The sequence below is a fragment of the Rhamphochromis sp. 'chilingali' genome, assembly GCF_963969265.1.
Source record: "Rhamphochromis sp. 'chilingali' genome assembly, chromosome: 6".
Taxonomy (NCBI): domain Eukaryota; kingdom Metazoa; phylum Chordata; class Actinopteri; order Cichliformes; family Cichlidae; genus Rhamphochromis; species Rhamphochromis sp. 'chilingali'.
The window spans coordinates 21,315,624-21,337,620 of record NC_137933.1 but is presented as its reverse complement, the minus strand read 5'-3'; the positions used below and the strand labels follow the sequence as shown (position 1 = coordinate 21,337,620).

At 39.3% G+C, this 21,997-nt stretch overlaps 2 protein-coding genes across 11 annotated transcripts in view; one reads left to right on the top strand and one right to left on the bottom strand.

The window, feature by feature from the left end:
- Nucleotides 1–8,300, bottom strand: part of plekha7b (pleckstrin homology domain containing, family A member 7b) — a 74,702-nt gene extending 66,402 nt beyond the window's left edge. For all 10 annotated transcript variants that reach the window (XR_013971952.1, XM_080885027.1, XM_080885033.1 and 7 more), the window contains exons 1-3: nucleotides 8,144–8,300; nucleotides 7,955–8,031; nucleotides 7,796–7,853 (exon numbers count right to left, since the gene is read on the bottom strand). Coding sequence is in view for 9 of the 10 variants with exons in the window: in XM_080885027.1 (XP_080741153.1) it covers nucleotides 7,796–7,853; nucleotides 7,955–8,031; nucleotides 8,144–8,295 (287 nt within the window). In the remaining variant the exon portion in view is untranslated. The remainder of the gene's footprint in view (nucleotides 1–7,795; nucleotides 7,854–7,954; nucleotides 8,032–8,143) is intronic.
- Nucleotides 8,301–16,166: 7,866 nt separating this feature from the next.
- nucb2a (nucleobindin 2a) lies at nucleotides 16,167–21,618 on the top strand. The gene is made up of 13 exons (XM_080885815.1): nucleotides 16,167–16,287; nucleotides 16,686–16,829; nucleotides 17,693–17,800; nucleotides 18,028–18,160; nucleotides 18,326–18,429; nucleotides 19,024–19,209; nucleotides 19,342–19,432; nucleotides 19,538–19,596; nucleotides 19,675–19,767; nucleotides 20,222–20,311; nucleotides 20,436–20,606; nucleotides 20,795–20,855; nucleotides 20,961–21,618. The coding sequence occupies exons 1-13, from the start codon at nucleotides 16,264–16,266 to the stop codon at nucleotides 21,257–21,259; spliced, it is 1,563 nt and encodes a 520-aa protein (XP_080741941.1). The 5' UTR covers nucleotides 16,167–16,263; the 3' UTR covers nucleotides 21,260–21,618.
- Nucleotides 21,619–21,997: the final 379 nt, after the last annotated feature.

The window sequence follows — 21,997 nt, the reverse complement described above, 5'->3', positions numbered from 1 at the left end:
AAACATGTACTTTTTACAACTACAACCCGCAGAAACACAAGGTCATTCAACTATAGTTGGTCTTACTGATGTCAATAGACGACTTTGGTAAGGTTTAACATCCAAGGATAACATCTGACATCACTTAATCTGAGAGTTGACCATTTCTGACAGGATGAAAGGTTTGATCAGGTCACTCGAGACTTTCTGCTTCTTTGCCTCACTGAGAAACAAAGAAACAGGACTAGCTTCCTGCCTCAGGGCCCAGGAACACCAGTTGGGAAAACAATTGTTTTTAAGTGATTACCTGTCAGAGACTAGCTGTCTCATACAGGGTCCTGTACAGAGACACATACTTAGTTTTACTTGACTTTAAAATTTTAAAACTTAATGCCAGGAACCAAAAGTATAATACCCCTTTGACAGAAGACAAATTAACCCTTACAGTTAATTTAACTTACACATTAGAAAAGCTTTGAAAAGGAAAAGTTTGTTTATCGCCCCTTTGACCTTGTTTGTTCCATCTATTTTGGCAACCATGTTGTGGCCTCAGCAGTGAGGCCTGGATTTGATGTGTTAGCAGAAAAAAGAAAGCTTCAGCTTCATTAAGACAGGGTTATGATAAAGGCCTGTAGGGACATTAAACTTCTTTATTTTCCATTTCCTGTTTAAAAAAAAAAAAACTGCTTCAAAACATCTCACGGCTAATTAACTCACAGCACTGATCAAAAACGTCAACTATTTAAAAAAAATGCAAGCACAAACTAAAATCATAACAAGCTGTGGGACAAAAGCAAGATAAATATTCATCAGAAATCTCAGGCAACGATGAAATATTGATGGAAAAGGCAACTAAATTTGAGAAAAAAGCTGAGAGAGCCTTTTTTTGGTGTAGAAGCTAAGAGTGATTCAGTGTGGATTTCAAACACTTCCGCCTGGACTGGCCCACAGCATTGTTAACCCTTTCAACAATGTAAACCGTGTCCTCAACAGGACGCCATTGTACCTCGGCGTGGTAATTTTCTCCCTAGGGGAGCTATAGAATTGCACTTTTCTTATTCTCAGTGAGTGCCAGTGAAGTGGTCGAAAGTGAACCTTAGTGTACTCAGTTTTCTCAGTTTTTGTAAGTAATGAGATAATAATACACAGCGTTTAGTAATCACTAGTAATATTATAATTTATGTTATGTCATGAGTTTGTGTAATGAAAAAAATTGTTATTGTATGTCAAAGCCACTGGCATATCAGCTCTGCGCTCTCAGAGTGTCCTTTGGCATCAGTACCTGATGTATTATGCAACAGTGAGACAGGGCTTACTATAATAATGATGATAATACTAATAAGAAGAAGAAGAAGAAAAGAAGAAACTTTCTTTATATACTTGCATCTTTAAAAAAACAGAGCTTAAAAAAATGCTTTGACAGAAGTGAAAAAGCAGCATACTCAAAGGGTAGATTTAAACAGGAAGCCTAGACAAAAGGACCTTCAGAGGACCTTTTGTGTACATGTGTACACAACAAAGAGAATAAAAGACATAATTAAATAAATGAAAGACTAGAGGCAGGCAATTAGCATGAAAACTAAAACCAAAAGATAGAAGAAATCACATGTAGCAGAACCACTTAAAACAAAGTCGGGAAAACTGAGTTCTAAGAAGTAAGTCTGTGAGCCTGATCTCTTCTAGCCGGTCATTTGTAAACCAAGGGGACCTGACTGCAAAAGCATAGTCATGGTTAAGTTGTCATATTTGACGCCAAACCACATTTTTAACAATCTAACAAAGCAAGCAGACCTAAACAATCAAACAGCCAAGGATAAGTTCAAAAAAGTCATCACGTGCAGATCTTTGAACTATTCCCAGAATTAGATATAAGTGTGCTGAGGTTGCTTCTTTGGAACAAGCTGCCCGCTGACCTGAGGTCAGTTATAACTGTGTCTGCAGAAAGTTTGGCATAATTTAATGTAGTTTGTTCCAGAAGCAAACTCAAAACCTTTTCATTCTCACAGGCTTACATGTAATCTGGTTGTTCAGTCTGACGTCACTAGCCTTGTCTGGGTCTAAACTCCGCTGCAGGTCCATATATCAAACGATCACTGTGGCATTACTGAGAGTTGAAAAACTGTCTAAAGTCTTTCATCTTTAATAAAATGATCAGCGTTCTGCTCTACCAGGTGTAACAATTGAGTTTAACATCCAGGCATCCATGAAAACGGAATTTATGACATTTAACGGAGTTAGAAGTTAGCAGGGAGTTAGCTCGCTAGCTTCTATCTAAATACAATATAGCATGTCCTGACTGCGGGGTTTTGGAAACAAATTAAAACGTACAGCTGTGCTATCACTTCCAGCATAAATGAAGACAGAAAACTAAACAGCAGTGACGTTTGTAGGGTAACTGAAGTTGGTCTAGCTGGTATATAATGATGTGCTACGTGACCGCTAGCGACACAGCTATGTTAGCATAATATAAACAAGCTAACTTTTTTTCCACTCGATAAAAGTTACCGTGAGTGTTCTCGGTGGTCAGAAACAAATGTAATCGCATGGCAGGATGCTGTAAAAGGACCAAACTTCAGCCAGGAGAACAACTGAGATAATCCATCCACAATGCGAGGTTAGTCATTCATATACTGCTGCATGGGCTGGGCTGTAGTTACATCCTAAGGTTTTAAAAACTGAGCTTAAATAAATGATTAGTGATTAGTGGTAATAAAAGCCGAGGGAGGTCAACAGGGATCACTGACTGTTTTAGGAGCTTTTTGAGATCAAATAGAAGAAAATACATAACATTAAACATGTTAACAACACAAAAGCCATATTAAACGCAGACTACTTTAGACCCGGAGTAGGATTCGTCGCGTCATCACTGAACAACCGGATTATTGTGTGTATATGAGACACAAATTCCCTTTGGGGTTTGCTTAGGAAGGGCATTTGGTTAAATACCACCACCACTCTATCTGCCTCCTTATAGACAGAGTATAAACATCTATAAAGAGTGGATGGTTTCTTGTCATGGTACCCCCCACCAAACGAGTTGGCCACCAGGATGTGAAGGGTATGGGTCTGACAGGGCTCCAGGTGTACTGAATTGCCCTCAATGTAATGACATGAAGGTGTGAGATGCTGGGATTGCAAGAAGAGGCTACTCAAGCATCTTTTTTTCATTTTTGTTGTTCCAGAATATCGTGTCTTTTATGTCTTGTGGAACAAATATTGAATTGTCCACAGGGTGAACAACCGCGACTCAAGACATGAGTGCATATGCTGGCACAAATCTTCAGAGTAAAGACTGAGTGGGAGCCGGGTATTCATGACTTCACAGTGAGGGTCGTTGGCCTAGTGAGCCCAGAGCAGTCCAGATAAGCCCCACTTCTTTTCATGCCAGATAGCCAATATTTATACCTGGTATGTGCGGTGCCACTCTCCGATGGCGCCTAGAGTGATCCGAGATGATTGTTTTAAGCACATAGACACAGAGCGGTTCGTTGACCGTGACATTGTAAAGCTGGAACTATAAAACAAAACTAATAATTATTAAAAATGTTACCTTTTTCCCAAAATAGTCTTACTTTCCTTTTACTTAGATTAATCTACATCCGTCAGACTAAAGACACAGACCTCTTTCATCTGTAACATTATGTTCAGGGATTGAAGCGGGTTGATTTTGGAAGATGGTTTCAAAATTGGGTCACTCCCTGGGAGATTTGCTGGAAGTATGACAGCCTGACGAACTCTATTTCAATCTGCTGCCACAAATGACAAAAGTCTCACCCATTAGCTTGGACAATTTTATCCTCAAAATAATGTGAGTGTTTCAGGAGTGCTCTGAGTAAAATTTTCCTAATGAAACTATACTTAATTTGTACAACATGTGAGCCTAAGTAAATCATTCTCAGATCAGCTGAGAAAATCTGAAAACATTACACTTTAGGAAACTTGAAGATAACATCAGTAACCATTAACCAGGTAGTTAAGGGCTGAAGGCTGCACAGCTCACCAGCAGTGAGGTGTACGTAAACGTGAGTTTTGCAATAGCCGTGGTGTTAGAACAATCCCTTCTTTGTACTTCAAGTCAGCTAAGTTCCACTATCAACACACAGCAAATCCACTGACTGTTGTCAGGGCAGCACCATGTGGACTTCAGTGCAGAGTGTTTTTGTTGTTTTTGGGAGGGGGGGCTTGCACACTTCCTGGAAAGCTCAGGGATAAGAAAAGAAGGGCATTATACCAAAAAGACATGCCAACAGTCCAACTCATAAAGTTTCTCAAAAAAACTGATGTTAAAGTGAGATTTATTCATTAAACACACACACACACACACACACACACACACACACACACACACACACACACACACACACACACACACAGGAATCTCAGTTTCTACACAGACTATAAAACCAAATCATTACTAATGGTTACCCCTGTGGGATAAATATAACACTGTAAATGTTGAGTTGCTGTCAACTAAAAACTAATACATGATCATTTTAATGGTCTGAAACAGACACATTATCGAGCCCATCACATTGTTTATAGAGCGTCTGAGTTGAAGCCATCGTCACTGTGTTTCAGCTTTGCCAACTAAAGTTGTGATAATCAACCCGGCTTGTGAGTGCTAGAATCTGCCATGTGTTTGAAGATTAAGGGATTCTTTTGACAAAATCTGAGGGCTCTTCTCTTGATAAGGTCATTGTCCAATTTCACAGTTTACCAAAATTTGATTGGTTCTTCATTTGCCCATGTTTAACATGATGAAATTAAAAGAAATAGCAGTGTTAACACAGCTTTGAAAATTATACATTTAGTTTCGTTTCGTTTGTTTTTTCTTTTTCTTTTTTGTCTGACTAAGAGGACAAACCTCCGCTTTTACTCTTTTATTTGATTTATCATCAGTTTACTATATTGGCTGTTACTGTACTGCTATCCATCTGAGGCAGTGCTAGCGGTGGGGTGGCGAGAGTAAAGCTGCCTATGTGCATCTCTGCTGACAGCAGAAGAGACAAAGGGGGAGTGAAAAATGAAATAATGAATAATTAGTTCATGCATTATTACCTCTGGGCTAGAGTATTGTAAATCATCATTATTATCAGATTGTCCAAAAAAAGACTAGAAATAGAGAGCATATTTCTCTCATACTGACTTCTCCTCTCATACAAGGTCTTGAGTAATCAGTCCCTGTTTTATCTTAAAGACCTCTATCACCCCAATAGAGCACTTCACTCTCAGACTGTGGGCTTACTTGTGGTTTTACAAGAAAAATGGGAGGCAGAGCCTTCAGCTTTCAGGTCCCTCTTCTGTGGAGCCAGCTCCCAGTTTAGATTCAGGAGACAGACACCGTCTACTTTTAAAATTAGGCTTAAAACTTTCCTTTATGGTAAAGCATAGAGTTACGGCTGGATCGGGTGACCCTGAATCCTCCCTTAGTTACCCTGAAATGTGGGTGTTTAATCATTAGTCATTATTAATCTCTGGCTCTCTTCCAAAGTGTGTTTTTCTGTCCTGCGTTCTTCCCTCACCTTTCCTACATTCAGTTTTTCAGACATCATCTGTATGATTCAAATAATAAATTAATTAAAATGGATTGTTTGGTTAGGTTTAGGCATTAACAACACACCGTTTAGGTTTAGAAAGCCCACGATTTGACATCTGTGGAGCAGCTAAAAACTAATAAGAATTTTTAATGTGCACGTCGGTAACTTTTTGTTTTCTATATTCCAGCATTTATTGAACAATCATTATCACATTTTTTAGAAAAACTGATCTCTAAACAGATAAAATTACATTTGGATGCATTTGAACTACAAGTTTTTTACTCAAGAGAATAAATTAAAGAAGCTATGGTGGAGCCTTTGAAAGTCATCATGAGGTTCAAATTACCAAATTATCCAATCTAATAAAGCAGATTAGATGACAGAGGTCAACAAATAGTGATCATCATAAGTTCTGTTGGGATGCATAGCACCAATAGTTGTTGTAAACCAAGCACATCTACCAACAACAGCCTCTAGCAGTGCCATCACACCTCAGAAACAGCACAGGAACGGCTTTAGGGACGCAAGAGCATAAGGCAATGACATAACCCCCAAAATTAACGATCCTAATCAAATTGAGCATGCAAGTGATGCAGTAGTGCAAGCCTAATCCACACAAACCACAAGACCTTCAAGGTACCCCAGAAGTTGAAGGGCAAATATTGTGTACTATAACTAGCTAATAGATTTTTTGGCATCATTTTGTTTTCATTTACATGGAAAAATGTCAGCTGGTGCTCTTAATAAGCTGAATGGTACCAGAAGACAGCGCTGGTGAGTTCCGTTCCACCGCAAGAAAATAAGGTCTCCAAAACAAAGAAACTAAAGCAAAACAGGATCCTTCCACCAAGCCAAACGGGCAACAAGTAGAAGAGTGATTTCACAGCCTTGACATTTAGGATGCCATATATCACACAGCCTCACTGCTGTATTGTTCTCACTTCTTACAGAGAAAAAGTGAGTGAATGAGGGGAAAAACAAAGACTCTTATTCTGTACATAATATGTGTCAGTAACAACAAATTTGTTAGCTGGAACCACTTAAAGGCCTTTTTAAAAGCATCTTTGGATACAGAAAAAGTAAAAGAAGGAAATAATTTGTTTGCTTTGATATGTGTGACTATTGCAACATCTCAGATGCACAAATGTATACTAAAATCTAAATATAAAAGTCATTGATACAAAGTGTCCACATTGTTACAGAGCTGCTCAATGGTATCTGCAGAGTACTATATGTCATTGAGTAACAACCAGCCTGATGCTGAGACCGCAGCTATGAGGATGTAAAATTCTCCATGTAGCCATTGCATCTGCAACAACTGGGGCGAATTAAAAGGGCAATGTGATAACATGTCTGGGTGGGAGGTGGGATTTGTAACAATGAGCTACATCAATGCAGATGTCTCCAGGCTATGTCGTAGTAAGCTTTAATGTTAGCCCGACTTATCTGACTGATTTGGGTATGATTTCCGGGTTGCTCTCCTGCACTGGTTCCCATCATAGTAACTGTCTGATATACACACTGACAGCCGCAGACCAGCATCCAATAACCCACTGCATAATATAATCTACAGTAAATGCAACAGTAGCTCTAGATACTCAAAATAACGTGTCTCTTGGTTGCCTTCCACTGAAGCCAGATTTAATCCAGAATCCTCCTGCTTTAACGTGAAAATCTGAGAAAAAGCGGGGAAAAAACTTCAGAGTGCTGCATGTGACTTTGAAAATTCTGTCCTTTCTGCTTCAATAATGCAATCATGCCATACATCTCTGTCACCACATGGTCACACCCCTCTCCTCCAACCTTTACAGTCTCTCTCTCTCTCTCATTCACATTTGCACATACACACACTTACACACAGCAAGTCTGCACACCTATCGGAGTGAGTAGAGGTCCTGCATGGTGGATGTGAGGAGAATTTTAATAGCCTTTCTTCCTGTCCTGCTAGGCTCTGTCACTTTCCGTTCACAATGCAGGCAGAGATAATTGGTTTCACCTATCTAATGGGACCCTAGTGAGTTAATCCATATGTTGGTGTGTGCTTTCCCTGTCATCTACATGCAGCTCTCAGATAAATCAGTGTGTTTACAATACAGCCTTTAATGTAGTTTGGTTGTTATAGTGCATCAGACGTGTTAGAGCAGCAGAGAGGAGGAGGAAGGCATTCCACATAGAGCACTTTAATAATGATCAACTCAACCAGCCTGCATGGGTTGATTTTTTTTTTTTCCTTTTTTCTACACGACCAAACAAGGCAACAATGCACAAAAGCCACTCACTTGATGAAGTAACTGGCTCCTTCTTCCGTGAAGCCCTCTTCCCAGCCTCTTGGTAAATCTATAACACGAGCAAGAACACATTGAGCGACCCGCTGCACACTGCAGCAAAAGCAAAATATCCTGCTGCTATCCTGCAAAATCAGATAATTTGTGGCGTACCTGAACGTATCATATGTCCAGAGTTAACAGGTTCGCCAGTGCGCGGATGTAGCCAAGTAGTGCTTTGAGTTTTATCACTGCAAGAAAGACACCTGTTACTGAACGCTAATAAAACAACGAGAGGGAGAGAAAAAATCCCTTCACACCGCCTCGTAAAGTACTCAGAGCAGAACAAGTAAAACGCCTCACCTAATGAAGAAGACTCGACCATCTCGACAAACTCCATAAGACCAGTAGTCAGGTAGGGTGTCCCGTCCGAGAGGTGCCGCCATGATCTCTCGACTCCAGCTCGGCTCGTCCCCCCTTTCCCTCTCCGCAGACTTTTTCCAGGGAGCCCACATAATACCGCCGCTAGGGCTGCATAGTTTTTAAAGGGGACGAATACCAAACAGAGCAACAGACGACCTCCCCTGCGAGACTCTTTTGTTGAGCAACCGGGTCCTCATAAGTAGCGGTCTGGCAAATGATTAAAAACACAGCCGATCCTTGCATAAGAAATTAATAAACTAATAAAGCCTAACCAAAGAAGTGCAAGCACAAAATAGTGCGTGAGCTAGAAATGAACCGGATAAAAGCTTTGGCGCTGGGGAATGGAGACTTTTCAAGGCTGGTGATTGAAATGATTTCAGTTTTTGGGTGGCCTAGTTGTGAAAGTAGTTGTACTATAATTCACACATGAAAGCAAAACGTGCACGCTTTCAAAGAATTGTGGGTATATGTTAAATAAAGCTGAAACAAATCATCCTGCTTAACTGATCTTTGTTTTAGAGAAATGCAATGAGAGAAACATGGGTGCAAAGGGTTTCATCTGAATATTGGTGGAGGGGGCTCTGTGTTCCCCGTCATCTTCCATTTACTCTTTATTTTTACGCACCACTTTTTATGGTTTAGTTAATTAAGTATTACTGTGTTATCCTTTATATCAGGGGTGTGCAATGAATTTTCCCAATGGGCCAAATGAGAAACTGGGACTGTTGTGGAGGGCCACACCGATAAGCATATAAAGGAATAAAATCAATGTGGACATTTGTTTTGTTTTTAATTACATCTTTGCTTTTATATTGTCTGTGTTTTATTATGTTTTAACTTTTCTAAATCCACCTTTACATTATCTTATCTCTTCTTATTGCAGCCCCTATAAGTCGGATAAGTGGTAAAAGATGGATGGATGAGTGGATGGCTGAATTGAGTTCAGCTTGTTGGCATGGCCCTCCATAACAGTCCCAGTTTCCTGTGTGACCCCTTGGGAAAATCAATTGCCCACCCCTGATATAAAGGATAACACAAAAATCAGACAGCAGATAACAGAAGTGAGGTTTTTGGGCATTCCTTCTGTTATTTTCAGATAATTATTCTCAATTTTTTAAATTTAATATTATCTCTGCATTGTCAACACATATCCAAGTATGATTGACTCTCCTATCCTCCTTTTTGTTTGCTTAGTCCAGATTAAAGTGTAAGGAGTTGACAATTCTGCCTGATGTCAGACTACTTAAAACAGCATGGACAGCCAGCACGACCTAGACGATCGTGGCAAATTAGCAACAATCCAACAACTTACTTAGTTTGCAGACTGGAAAAAGAAGTCCCTAATAACTTCCTACGCCTTTCCCTTTTCTAGTATATCTGCTCTGCCTGTGCACGTGCACAGTGCCACAAGAGAAACTGCAGCTGCTGACTGAGTTTACATGTGTGTTGGGGCATGGATAATTATGTTTACCACAAAACATTTGATGTTTTTATGAACTTATAATTAAAATTTTTGCAGTTAAAAAAAAGCGTTCATCACAGAGTGTTACTGAAGTATGGGTTTTCCTTTTCTAAATGAGTTTTGCTCTGTGCAGAACACAAATGCATGTGCTGTCTGAAGGGGGGAAGTATCCCTAAACAGTTTCTAATCTGCTTTTTTGATATAGAGCTGCTTTTGTGACATAGGTGATAAAAGTATCGGTCGGTGGCCATGAGATATTTTTGCATGGCCAGCAGTTATCAGCTTACAGGCACAGTATCAATAACCCGAGGCCACGAGTTAATAAGGAGTGGGAATGAGTTTAAGTTGTGAGATATTGTTGGGTGGCCACAAGACGGGGCATGTTTACTGATCACACTGACTGAGCTACAACAAACTAGATTTAAATAATCCTATTTTACCCTACAATATTGATTTTAGTTGTTACCAGGCAATTCTAGCATATCGTTCTATCAGAAGACAGGCTAGGGAATGAGTTAGCCAGGCTAGCCTCCATAAAGCTCTTTAGTTTGACACACAGTGTAGCCGACGCACTTCAATAAGGATGTGCTGCATTACAGAGACAGCTGGGACAACAAGTTATTGTTCATCTGACCATTCATTACTAACAGGTGGCCAAGCAATAATATTTTTCCCACCATCAATCCCACCTAGATTATTAATAGTTTGGGAAAAATGCAAAAATAAATAAATAAAAGATTTTCAGGGCTAGGTGCTCTGGGGCTTAAAAAACTGTCCAGCACGTGAGTCATGAAGTAAATATCAGTTTGAAAATGCCATGAGTCTTCTGTAAGGCTGTTTTAATAAAAGCTGGACCAACATCACCAGTTTAGACTAATAGAAATTTCATATAAATAAACATCGCAATAACCCCTCTTTTTTAAATTTTCTTAAAACAATCTTTACAATGAACGATAAAAATAATACAAATGTAGATAAAGTTGTCTATTGATTCAGGTTTCCTGCCAAAAAAACGTCCTTTTCATTAATAGAGGAGAACAAGCAGACAATCAAATGAGTTCTGCTGAAATTTTATAGAAACTGTCTTTTCCCTTTTATGAAAGAATGATCCTGGAAGTACCACATAAAAACTACACAAAGTGATATAGGAGTAAGCACAGATAAATGCTTATATTTTGATATTTGTCTTCCAAGGGAAAACAGAGGACTGGAGTAGTGAAACGTGAGGATATAAATGTGTGCTGAGAACGTCCGCAGGTCAGGTTGAATCTATGTCCCTGCATTAATTGTACTGGAAGCTTTAGGTGATGTTTGTCAGCCTCGCATCACCTTCACTGGCACTGCAGCCAAGCTTTAAGGACAGAAAGCCTTTCTGACCATGACACATTACAATAATGCTTACACTGCATCAAACAGACCTGCCCAATTTACCGCCGCTGCTCATAAATTTTCACTGGGCAGGCAATGTTCAAAGTCACAGTGGTGTTGGCACAGGGGCTATTTTGCTGACCAAAAGACAACAAGACAAGCAGCACGGTTTCATCTTATCATCCCAAGCTCTCTTATACTAATGAATCATCACTATTATGACCCTCATTGTGTAATACCATGTGCTTTAACTGGTTCTGACTCACTTCGGGGATGTTTTGTTCTTCCCCGGTGGTTCAAGGCACAGCTTTTTAAAGATAGTGGAGGATAAAATTTTCTCAAAAGCTTTGCCTTTATCAGCCGTGCAGAAGCTGTTTAACTGAAAATCTCCCAAATTCTTACCTACATGAAAGAAAAGTAAAACAAAATTGGGTCATAAACTATTTCTAACCTGTAGGATTTCTGATCATATATGACATGTAATAATCTAATTATTAACTAAATAAGATCTACTTCCAGGGAACCATTTCAGTAAAAGAATTGGTATTAGTATTTTTCACAAATGTACACTTAGACTCATGAGCCTCCTCATTTTTTTATATTTTGCTACCAAAATGAAAAAATAGGTGCAGCACCTCCACTGTCTTTTAAAAATGGCTGTGGATAGTCACTGCTCGACCTCCATGCTAACCTCATCCATACGTATTGATGAGGATTTGAACCATTTCAAATTTTGATTCATTACTCCATAAGACATGTTGCCACTGATGTTTAGCCCAGTTTTTGTTTAATTTGGCATACCTCAGCCTTTTCTCTCTGTTTCCCTTCCTTAAGAATGGCGTATTGACAGCCATCCTTCTACTGCTAGTAACAAAGTGCCTAAAGATACAATTTAAAGTTGGCTATAGGTCATTCATAGGTCGGTTTTAATGTGCTTAACAGATAAAATAAACATTCCTCTGAAAATGGTCAGGTACAAGGACTGAAAATGAGTTTAAAAGCCAATAAAGTCCAAAGAAAAAAATTGAAATGATTGCTCAAGACCACTTTAAAAAAAAGTACAAGAAAGGCTAGCTCCCTCAAAATATAAAGAAATGTAGGGACTTTTGCACAGTGCTGTAGTGCCATACATAGGCAGATTTATCAGAGATTTTTCATGACCAGCTTGATTTTTTCTTAAAGAAACAAACAAAATGTGTGAATGTTGAAATGTACTATTATAGCTGTTACGATATTATAACATCACTACCCTGTTACAGCTCACTGCAGCTAAAAATGTGATGCATTTTGGAGCTTTTCCTCTGTACTGTATAAAGGTCAGGCAGACACAAGCAACAGAATTAAATAGAACAGTGTCTAAATTAATCATCAATACCACCAAACATTACATTTACACTTGGCATCATTTGATTCAACTTGTTGTGTATTCCTCAACCAGTCTGCACAATCAGGTACAGAGTGCTGAAACACCATACGCACTGCAGCGTAATCATCTCGTAGCCAAACTCAATTGCTGTTATTTGACCTTGCTATGATTTATTATCATCCCCACTATGTAGACATCCATCTATACATGCTAATTTACACAAACAAATACACACTTAGTTGCTGCGCAGGCCAGCGCAGCTCTGCAGTATGTTCTCTGCTGCTACTGCTGCTGAATCCTGCCTCTTGCCTGCCAGAGGCTCACAATGCAGCAAGGTGACTCAATGTTATTGTCTTCTCCTCAGAGAGCCTCCTCCCGCTGAATCACTTACTTATGCTCGCTAAAGGTGCTGAGCTGAAAATGAAATAAAGATTCTCTTGTTCTGACTTCCAGCTCTTCAGTAAGGAATCATTTGGATCTTAATCTAGTTGGCAGAAGCCCTTATAGGAAATCAATAGCATCTTTTCAGAAATGCTTTTTTTAAAAAATACACCTTCATGTCAGCAGAGTAAGGTATATAAATGAGTGTGTACAGGTTCCTACATTATTAACACTCTCTGTAGGGTAATATTTAGACAGTAGCCTTCTTTTCATTATGCAGCACATTTTATGATATAGTGGCTGATTAAAAAGAAATGCTGATCTTCCCATCCACTCTAGTGTTCTTTCACTATCAATTCCAGTTATGATCTATGACATTGAATAATTGCCTTCCAACTCAGTGAACTATTACACTGTCATCTAAAGAGCAGGGATGTTATATTTAGTCATAACCTCACTTATCCAGATAGAAATTTGATTCATTGTCTTGCTGGACCTGCCAAAGCTTCAAAGTCTTCATTGCATTTTTATTCTGTCATCCATAATTCCAGTAGAAAGCTAATGGTTATACAACTTGCAGGCAGCGGCTCTAAGTCTTCTTTCAGCCCTGGTCCAATCAGCTGTTGAAGATGTAGCATGAAAAAGCAGAACAGCGTTTAAATAATTCCTTTGTAAATAGGTTTTCATATATGCTGATTCGTAGGTAATTAAACCACAGCAGCAGGGATCGATGCTAACAAGGTGCACAATTTCATGGCTGATGTTAGTGTCATTTGCCTTTAAGTATATTTGACCAGTTAAGCAAAACACTCAGTACTTTTACAAAAGTCAAAATGATGGTAATAATCGACGCAGCCAGCACATAGCAACAGCGCCCTCTTCTGGCGTTATGGTCTTTCGATACAGATGGCTGAATCTACACCAATCAGGACTAAGTTTGAGATTTGCTACAGATTTGCGGTGGGACTGCAGTAGCTGTGAATTTCACATCCACTATGGAAAATATTATTATAACACCAGTTACACATAGATTAAACGACTGTGCACCCTTTTCTTTTCGCCCCAATATTTAAAACATGACCTTCATTTATATCCCAGCTACACACCTGTAAAGTGTTGTGGCTCTATAATGAACAGTTACAGTTACAAAAAAAATGATCAAATCTTTACAGACACACTGAACAAAGGCAAGACACACAAAAGAAAATGAGTAGCAGTCATTTATTCATGGCTAATCAGCCTCTAAGATGATGAGTACAGTTTGAGCTTGTATAAGCACACATACACACACACAAAAAAGTTTCATGTAAGATCTTCCCATGAGGCCAGTGAACAGGACCGGGGTTAAGAGGTGAACTTGGTCCCATTAATCACAGACTGCTGCTTCCTGAGCTCAGAAAAAGCTGAGGCAGAACTGCACTTAGGGGGATTTTTTTTCCACAGGAAGTAAAGCAAACACTGACTGAAGAAAGTATTAAATGCTTAAAGCTGCTGGTGAAGTCCCAACATTGGAATTGGTTAGCTATACATTTATTCAAGTACTCTATTTGCACTTTTTATTTTAAGGTATAATAAAAGACTTTCTGAAGGTCTTTGAAGTTTTTCTTTGAACACTGGATGGTCCTTTACTCATTTTCAGGCCTTGTACCTGACCATTTTTCAGATGGTTTATCTATAAAATGCAGTGGAGGCTCTCTCATGTTTGGGGGCTGCATTTCAAACAGTGGAATTAATATCAAAACTGATGGAATTATGAATGGGATCTTTTGCATCTTCAAAAAATAAAAAATACAATAACTGAGACTTACAATAAAGTATCGTTGCACTGGTTTACTGAACCTTTCTTTCAGGGCATGTACAGAACATCAGTATCCATTTTCTACTGCCTCCTACAGGACACACTCTTCTTCCACTTCCTTACACATTAATGTAACACAGAACTAATACTGCCTCTCCTGGCATTACCATTGTAACAACACACTCATTCTGTTTCTTTCAGAAGAATAACAGGAACTTAGGATGTAGGTATCTATGGATAATAACTATTATGCATACTCATATATTTATATAACCTACTAATTTCTTGCGATACCACAGGATCGTACCAAACAAAAGGCAGCCAACATCAAAAGAAGAGCATTGAGAGTCCTATATACTACTTCGAGAAACTGCAAGAAAGCTTGCCTAAGAAAGTTCATTGTTGTAGAATAAAGGTGGTCATAATAAATATTCACTTTCCATCTTGTTAGAACTTTGTTTTTGCCTTTTATACTGCATCTTAATGTATGTTTAAATGTGTGCTTCAATAAATCACTGCGCATATTTCCCATCTTCCTAGCAAAATATTTAAAAAATGAGGGGTCGCTGAAGTGTTTGCACAGTTCTGTATCTTTAAGACTGGGATGTCAAGCGCCTTCACAAACGGTGTTTTTATAATCTGCAACATATTCTGACAAATGAATGAAAAATGTTCGTGTATTGTATTAAATAAACAAAAACTACGGAGCCCCCCAGGGGACATGGGAGAAAAAAAATTAGGGAGGAAAAAAAAAATTAGGGAGGAAAAAAAAAAATTAGGGAGGAAAAAAAAAATTAAGACGGACTTTTGCGAGATCTCGCAAAAGTATTGCGAGCGCTCGCAAAAGTATTGCGAGATCTCGCAATAAGTATTGCGAGCGCTCGCAAAAGTATTGCGAGATCTCGCAAAAGTTTTAGCCGCATTCTTCGGAGGCCGCCAGCTCGAAGCCGACCGGGAGGTCGAGGCACGATGTGCCGGGAAAGCGGTGTTCCTCCCGGCTGTAGTAGGTCTCGACCTCCCGTTAGCTTCGAGCTAGTGGGTGTCAGATCCCCAAAAACGTCGGAGCTCTTTTACAAATATGTGATGTCTTGTAAATCGAGCAGGTATCTGACGTTTACACAACTACATTCACGCCTCAAAATATCTTAAAAGTGTATTTTGTGACCCAGAAAGAGTAATATTACAACTAAGTAGCTGCCGCCATTGTTGGAGTTTTGCGAGATCTCGCAATACTTTTGCGAGCGCTCGCAATACAGATCTCGCAAAACTCCAACAATGGCGGCTAAGTTGAAAACAAAAATGAAAAACTGAAAAGGGGCAAATAATTAGAAAATTTAAATTAAAATCGTTATACTTTGAAGAAGAAGAAAAAAATCCAACTGTGTGTTTTAAATAAATAAATTAGTCATTCAGCATCACGGGTTTCATCCACCCCCAGCGTTAATTTTCCGTCTCATTTTCGTTCCGTGCGGTGCAGTACATGACAAACCAAAAGACCCGCCCACCTGCTCTGCTGTCATATCGCCACGTACGATTCAGTGCAACGCAACATGCTAGTGTGTTTGACAGACCGCCCAACTGACCAATCAGGTTAACCACCACACGAGCTACTCTGTCCAGCGGGCTGGTGGAAGCTGCTGACACCTCTCCAGCTGAGAGGAAGCGACGGGTGGAAGGTAGAGTAGATGAGGTCCTGTGTTCATAATAAAGTGAGTATACTGGCAACATATCTGTCTATGGGGCTCTTTAGTAAAGCTTTAAAATCCACGCTGAGCGTGGGGGAAATGCTGTATAAGCTCTTCTGCTCAGGCTCACGGTGTAACGTTACATGAGAGTCTCATTTGTCCATGCTTGGCACCGAAGCGCTAAATCTGTCAGTGACGGTGCTAAAGGCTAACACCAACAGCTTCCTCTGGTTATTATTATTAGCCAATAATTTGCAGTGTGTGGAGACTAGATGGGCTGTTCGAGGAAGATCAAAAATGAGGAAGCTGGGTACACGATGATGCTTACGCACTTAGAAACTCAAGAATGTATATTTCCAGATATTGTAAAATCTAAAACACGTCACCTCAGCCGGCACTATAGTGATTGTTCTCGTTTGTAGATGTGGGGGAGCCGGGCCTTTCTCGCCGGCTGGCTGCTGTTGCTGCTTGTCCAGCTGTTGTGTTTGGAGGCTGTGCCCATCAGCATCGACAAGACGAAAGTCAAAGAACCAGAGAAAAAGCCTGAAGAGCCTCCAGCCAGTGTGGTAAGGAAGAAGACATAATATTTACACTGCACGCTGAAAATTCACCACAAACCATAATACATGTCGTATCAAATAACGACCCTTTTTCAGCAGTGGTGCAGAGAGATAATTGTGTTTATTTGGCTTTCATTATCTATTCGTTTTAACAGTATTTAAGGCAGGCATAAAACTCACAATTTTGGTCATTATTTTTAGGATAAGACGATTTTTTTATTATAAAAATATTTGTTTCCTTTTTTTTTTTACTTAAAACAATGTGTATAGAGATGAGCGGCTTCAAGAATCTTTGTGGGATTGGATTACATAATTTCACAGAATAAACGATTTATTAATGTTTATTTATTAGCTATTTCATAGGTGGTACACTGTAGTAAGTACGCCCTGCTAAGTTTATTGGAAAAATGGCCTCTTTCTCTTATTCAAAACTTTAAAACTTGTGATCTCACAAACCAATTTATTTCTCAGTACAATAGTTTCAGATGCTATAGATTGTTTAGTGCCCAAATACTGTTATCTGTGTACTCATTTGTGCCTCTGGAAGGGGTAAATACTGTCATACAGAGGTTAAACAAGTACAATATAGTTTCAGTGTTGATTGCACGGGAATGCTCTTTTTTAGATATTAAGTATATGATCTTTACAGAAAGCGGCAACCCAGTTTGTATTTGTCATGTGGTGGTGTTTTCTGTACTTGCTCAGACACTTTTGGTTGGATTTTTCTTTAATTTGTCACCCGTATACAGATAGAGATGCTGTACTGTATATATAAATATAGATCTATATCAGAAATGTTTAAAATAGGATTTGATTACCCAATGTAACATGTTATTGGCGTTTTTACATTTTATTTACTGTACTTTTAGGACACTGGACTCCACTATGACCGCTACCTCAGAGAAGTCATTGATTTTCTAGAGAAGGATCAGCATTTCAGGGAAAAGCTCCACAATACAGACATGGAAGATATTAAGGTACCCCGCTTTCTGTTGGTTTGGTCTTACTGCAGTGGCACAACATTTCAACCAGCTCCTTATAAGACAATAGTCACTATAATATACTCGTTTCGTGTACATGCACAGCTTCCTGCAAAGTTTAACCCAGTGTAAGCAAAAGTACATTATGCTTCGCTGTAAAAGTGTAGTGTATGTTCCAGAATTGTTTTAATCGCTTAATTTGCTACAATTTATTTATGTTGCAGCAAGGTAAGCTGGCCAAAGAGCTAGACTTTGTCAGCCATCATGTCAGAACAAAACTAGATGAGTTAAAAAGGCAAGAGGTAAACCGACTCCGGACCCTGATTAAGGCCAAGCAGGACCTTGAAGGAGGAAATGGTAAGTTGTGCAAAACAAAAATAATTTCATTTTGAATTCTGTTTAAAGTATCAGGCTCTAAATCAACTTTAAGTTGATTATTTTAGAGGTAAATAAAAGAAAGTTCTATTTTATGTATTCATATGTTTTAATATGTGTAATATATTTGAATTTCTCCCTGGACAGACATAGCAGTGGACCATCAAGCGCTGCTGAAACAGTTTGAATACTTGAACCACATGAACCCGCACACGTTTGAAGTGGAAGATCTGGATCGGCTGATCAGATCGGTAAATGTTGTTGCTCGATGCTACTTCGTACTTAATGAAAAGTATAGCATCTTGAAACTATTTGTGCCTTTGCACAGTGGAGTCCTGCAGTAGAGAGAAAGAGAAAAAACAGGAACCTATGCAGATGCTTAATTCATACACCAAAATTGGCCCATAGGTGGTGAAAGCTTCACAGTTGGTGAATGACTATAATTACCAGCAACTAGAAAGGAAAGGGTAGTACTGAGTACTGAGGTGTAGAGGACAGATGTATTATTTTTATTTGACCTTCTTTTCATTATTGTTTTTAAAAACAGCAATGCGTTTAGTCTTGTATCTGTGTCTCAGATGATGTTAAGACAAAAAGGCTTTTCACAATGGTTTCCAGAAGTGTGCTGATGTATAGAAACGTGCAGGCATAGACCTGAAAAATCCTGTTTACTACTACTGTGAGGGTCTGACAGTCTGGAAGTAGTCTGATGTTCTGAATAGTATCTCTTGTTTTGACTTCGACTGTGTCTAAGTGACATTTCCAGCTGATGCATTATTGTTTGCTGGGTATAGCCTTGTGTGGTTATTACTGTTGAACAATTTCTGTTTTCTATTTGTCATCAGGCCACTAAAGATCTGGAGAACTATGACAAAGAGAGACACGAGGAGTTCAAGAGGTACGAAATGATGAAAGAGCACGACAGACGAGAACACCTGAAAACACTGGATGATGACGAGAGGAAGAAAGAGGAGGAACACTATGAGGAGATGAAGAAGAAGCACGCCGACCACCCTAAAGTCAACCACCCGGTAAGTGACGAAGGTGCACAGAGAAAAATAAATGATATATTTTGTTGTTGTTGTTGTTTTTTTTTGTCCAGATTGTAATATTCATTTTACCTCAATCTGGAAATCAAATGTGTTTTTACTTCAATGATGCAGGGAAGTCAGAATCAGCTGAAGGAGGTCTGGGAGGAAGCTGATGGCTTAGATCCTGAAGATTTTGATCCTAAGACATTCTTCAACCTGCATGGTAAGACCTGTACTATCATTTACTAACATACATAATTTGCTCTGTAAAACATACAGTACTAGAACACGGCACATTCGCCTTCTTTTCTCTTTTTCAATAATACAGATACAAATGGAGATGGCTTCTTTGATGAACAGGAGTTGGAGGCATTGTTCACCAAAGAGGTAAAGCTGTGGCTTCTGAAAATGTGTAAATATTTCAGAGTAGGTCTTTGTACTGACTGTGGGCCTCTGTGATTTCAGCTGGAAAAGATTTATGACCCCACCAACGAGGAGGACGACATGGTGGAGATGGAGGAAGAGAGGCTACGTATGAGAGAGCATGTTATGAATGAGGTACAACAAGCTGCACTCAGCAACCTGTTTTCCTGAAACTATGCAGGTGAAAAAGCCGATCCTGGATTAGTTGGGCCAAAATTGTTCTGTGTGTGAAATATACATAGGGTAATATTTAGCATCATTAATTCTAATGTAGTAATATTCACAATCGCAGTCCTCTACTACCTTTAATGCAGCTCATCAGTTTGTTAAAAGGTTGGAAGCACAAAAACTTTATGCGTGTGGACAGTTAGTCTCCATAATTCAAAGCCTGTGACTAAAGTCACATGACTGACTTTAGTGACTACAGAAACAAAATAGAAAAGACACCTAAAGCTCATTCTCGGTCTCAGCTGGGTTTGCATCTTGTGTTAAACAGGCGCCACTGTGTTTTATCTGCCTTAGTCCTTTCAGTGAATAAGAAAATATACAACTAGTGTTCAAAGCCTTTCTGCTCTTGTCTGTGTCACAGGTGGATTCAAATAAAGACAGGCTGGTCTCTCTGGATGAGTTCCTTGTTGCTACTAAGAAGAAAGAATTCTTGGAGCCAGATAGCTGGGAGGTGAGAAACATTAGATGACACTTTATCATGATAACAGCTTTTATGAGTTATTTAATACAGAAACATTTGGTTAAACAAAGCAGGACTGTAAAAAATGGCTTCCTACCTGCTCTGTGTTCTTCAGACCTTGGAGCAGAACCAGGCTTATACCGATGACGAGATGAGGGAGTTTGAGGAGCATCTTGCTCAGCAAGAGCAAGATCTCAACCAGAAGGCTTTTGACCTCCAGAAACAGAGAGATGAGCTGGAAAGACAACAGGAGCAGCTTAATGCACAGAAAATGGAGCTACAACAGGTAAGGAATAGTACACTACTAATGGAAAAAGGGTTGCTTCTGTAGATTTACAGTCAGTGCATCAATCTGCCCACATCCTAACCTTCACATTTTACCAATTGATTCAGCTGTGCTTATATTGTATTTTAAGCAATCAAATTGTCTGTCCACATGTAGTAAATGAATTCTAATGTACTAAAACTCTACAGGCAGTTGAGCATATGGAACGTCTCAAGTCACAGAAAGTAGACCCTCCTCCAGAGGTTCTCGGTGAGTGTTGATTTTGTTTTTCTCCTACTTTTATTTTGATAGTGGTTTGATTTTAAAGGTCTAACCTCTGAGAATATAAAATTGTTCTCTTTGTTACAATTGAAGGGAACGCCGTCCCAGAAATCCCTGCAGTTGACAGCCAACTGCATGAGGCCCAACAACAAGGACATGACTCTGCACCCCAAGGACATCACCCTGTACCCGAAGGACATGACCCTGCACCCCAAGGTCATGACTCTGCACCCCAAGGTCATGACTCTGCACCCCAAGCTCCTCAGGATATACCACAGGAACACCATGGACAAGAAAATCAAAACCAGGCCCAGCAAGGTCTCCCTCAAACACATGATAATATACCACCTGGTCATCAAGAAGTTGTGCAAAGCCAGAATCAGCTGCCATAATAATGTGCACAAAACTTTACAATCAGACTTTTTCAGCACCTGCACTCGTAAGTGCTGAGGAGCAGTCCCATCAGAGTATAAGGACCTCTTTAACCACCCTGACCAGCATTAGTGGTTTGAAGTGCATTTGAGAAGAACAACCACTCAAAGGGAATCCGTTACCCCAGATTTCAGTCTTGGTGACAGTAATCCCTTCATTACATAATTAAATCACACAGTGAAATGACCTACATGGGTTTGGATCCTGATATGTGCATACATAGATTTTACCACAGTTGTGTTTGCTTACATTGAGGGTGTTTTTTTTTATAGAATCATATAAATAATATTTTGTGAGCTTTCAGACCGGTTGTTTGTTTCCTCTCAAAATGACTTGCTGCTTGCTAAACATCCTGACCCAAGAGCCTTCTGGATATGTACAGTGCAGCTGTTTAAGAAGATAAGGTGTAAAAATACTCATTTTAATTACAGCCTTTGAGATTTAGATTTTTTTAAATTACTATCAATATACTCCAAAAAACCCTGCAAAATAAAAGACATGCATGAATCATGATGGACCTTATGAAAACATACTTCAAGAGTTAACTGCAAGATGTTTGTTTTATTTAATTATGACACTAAATTGGCAAAAAAAAAAAATCTACGGTAGCAAATGCAACAAGCTTACATCATTTTCACACCATCCCCAGACATCGCACTAAAAAAAACTAAGGAATTGATACAAGCAGCCGCTGTGTT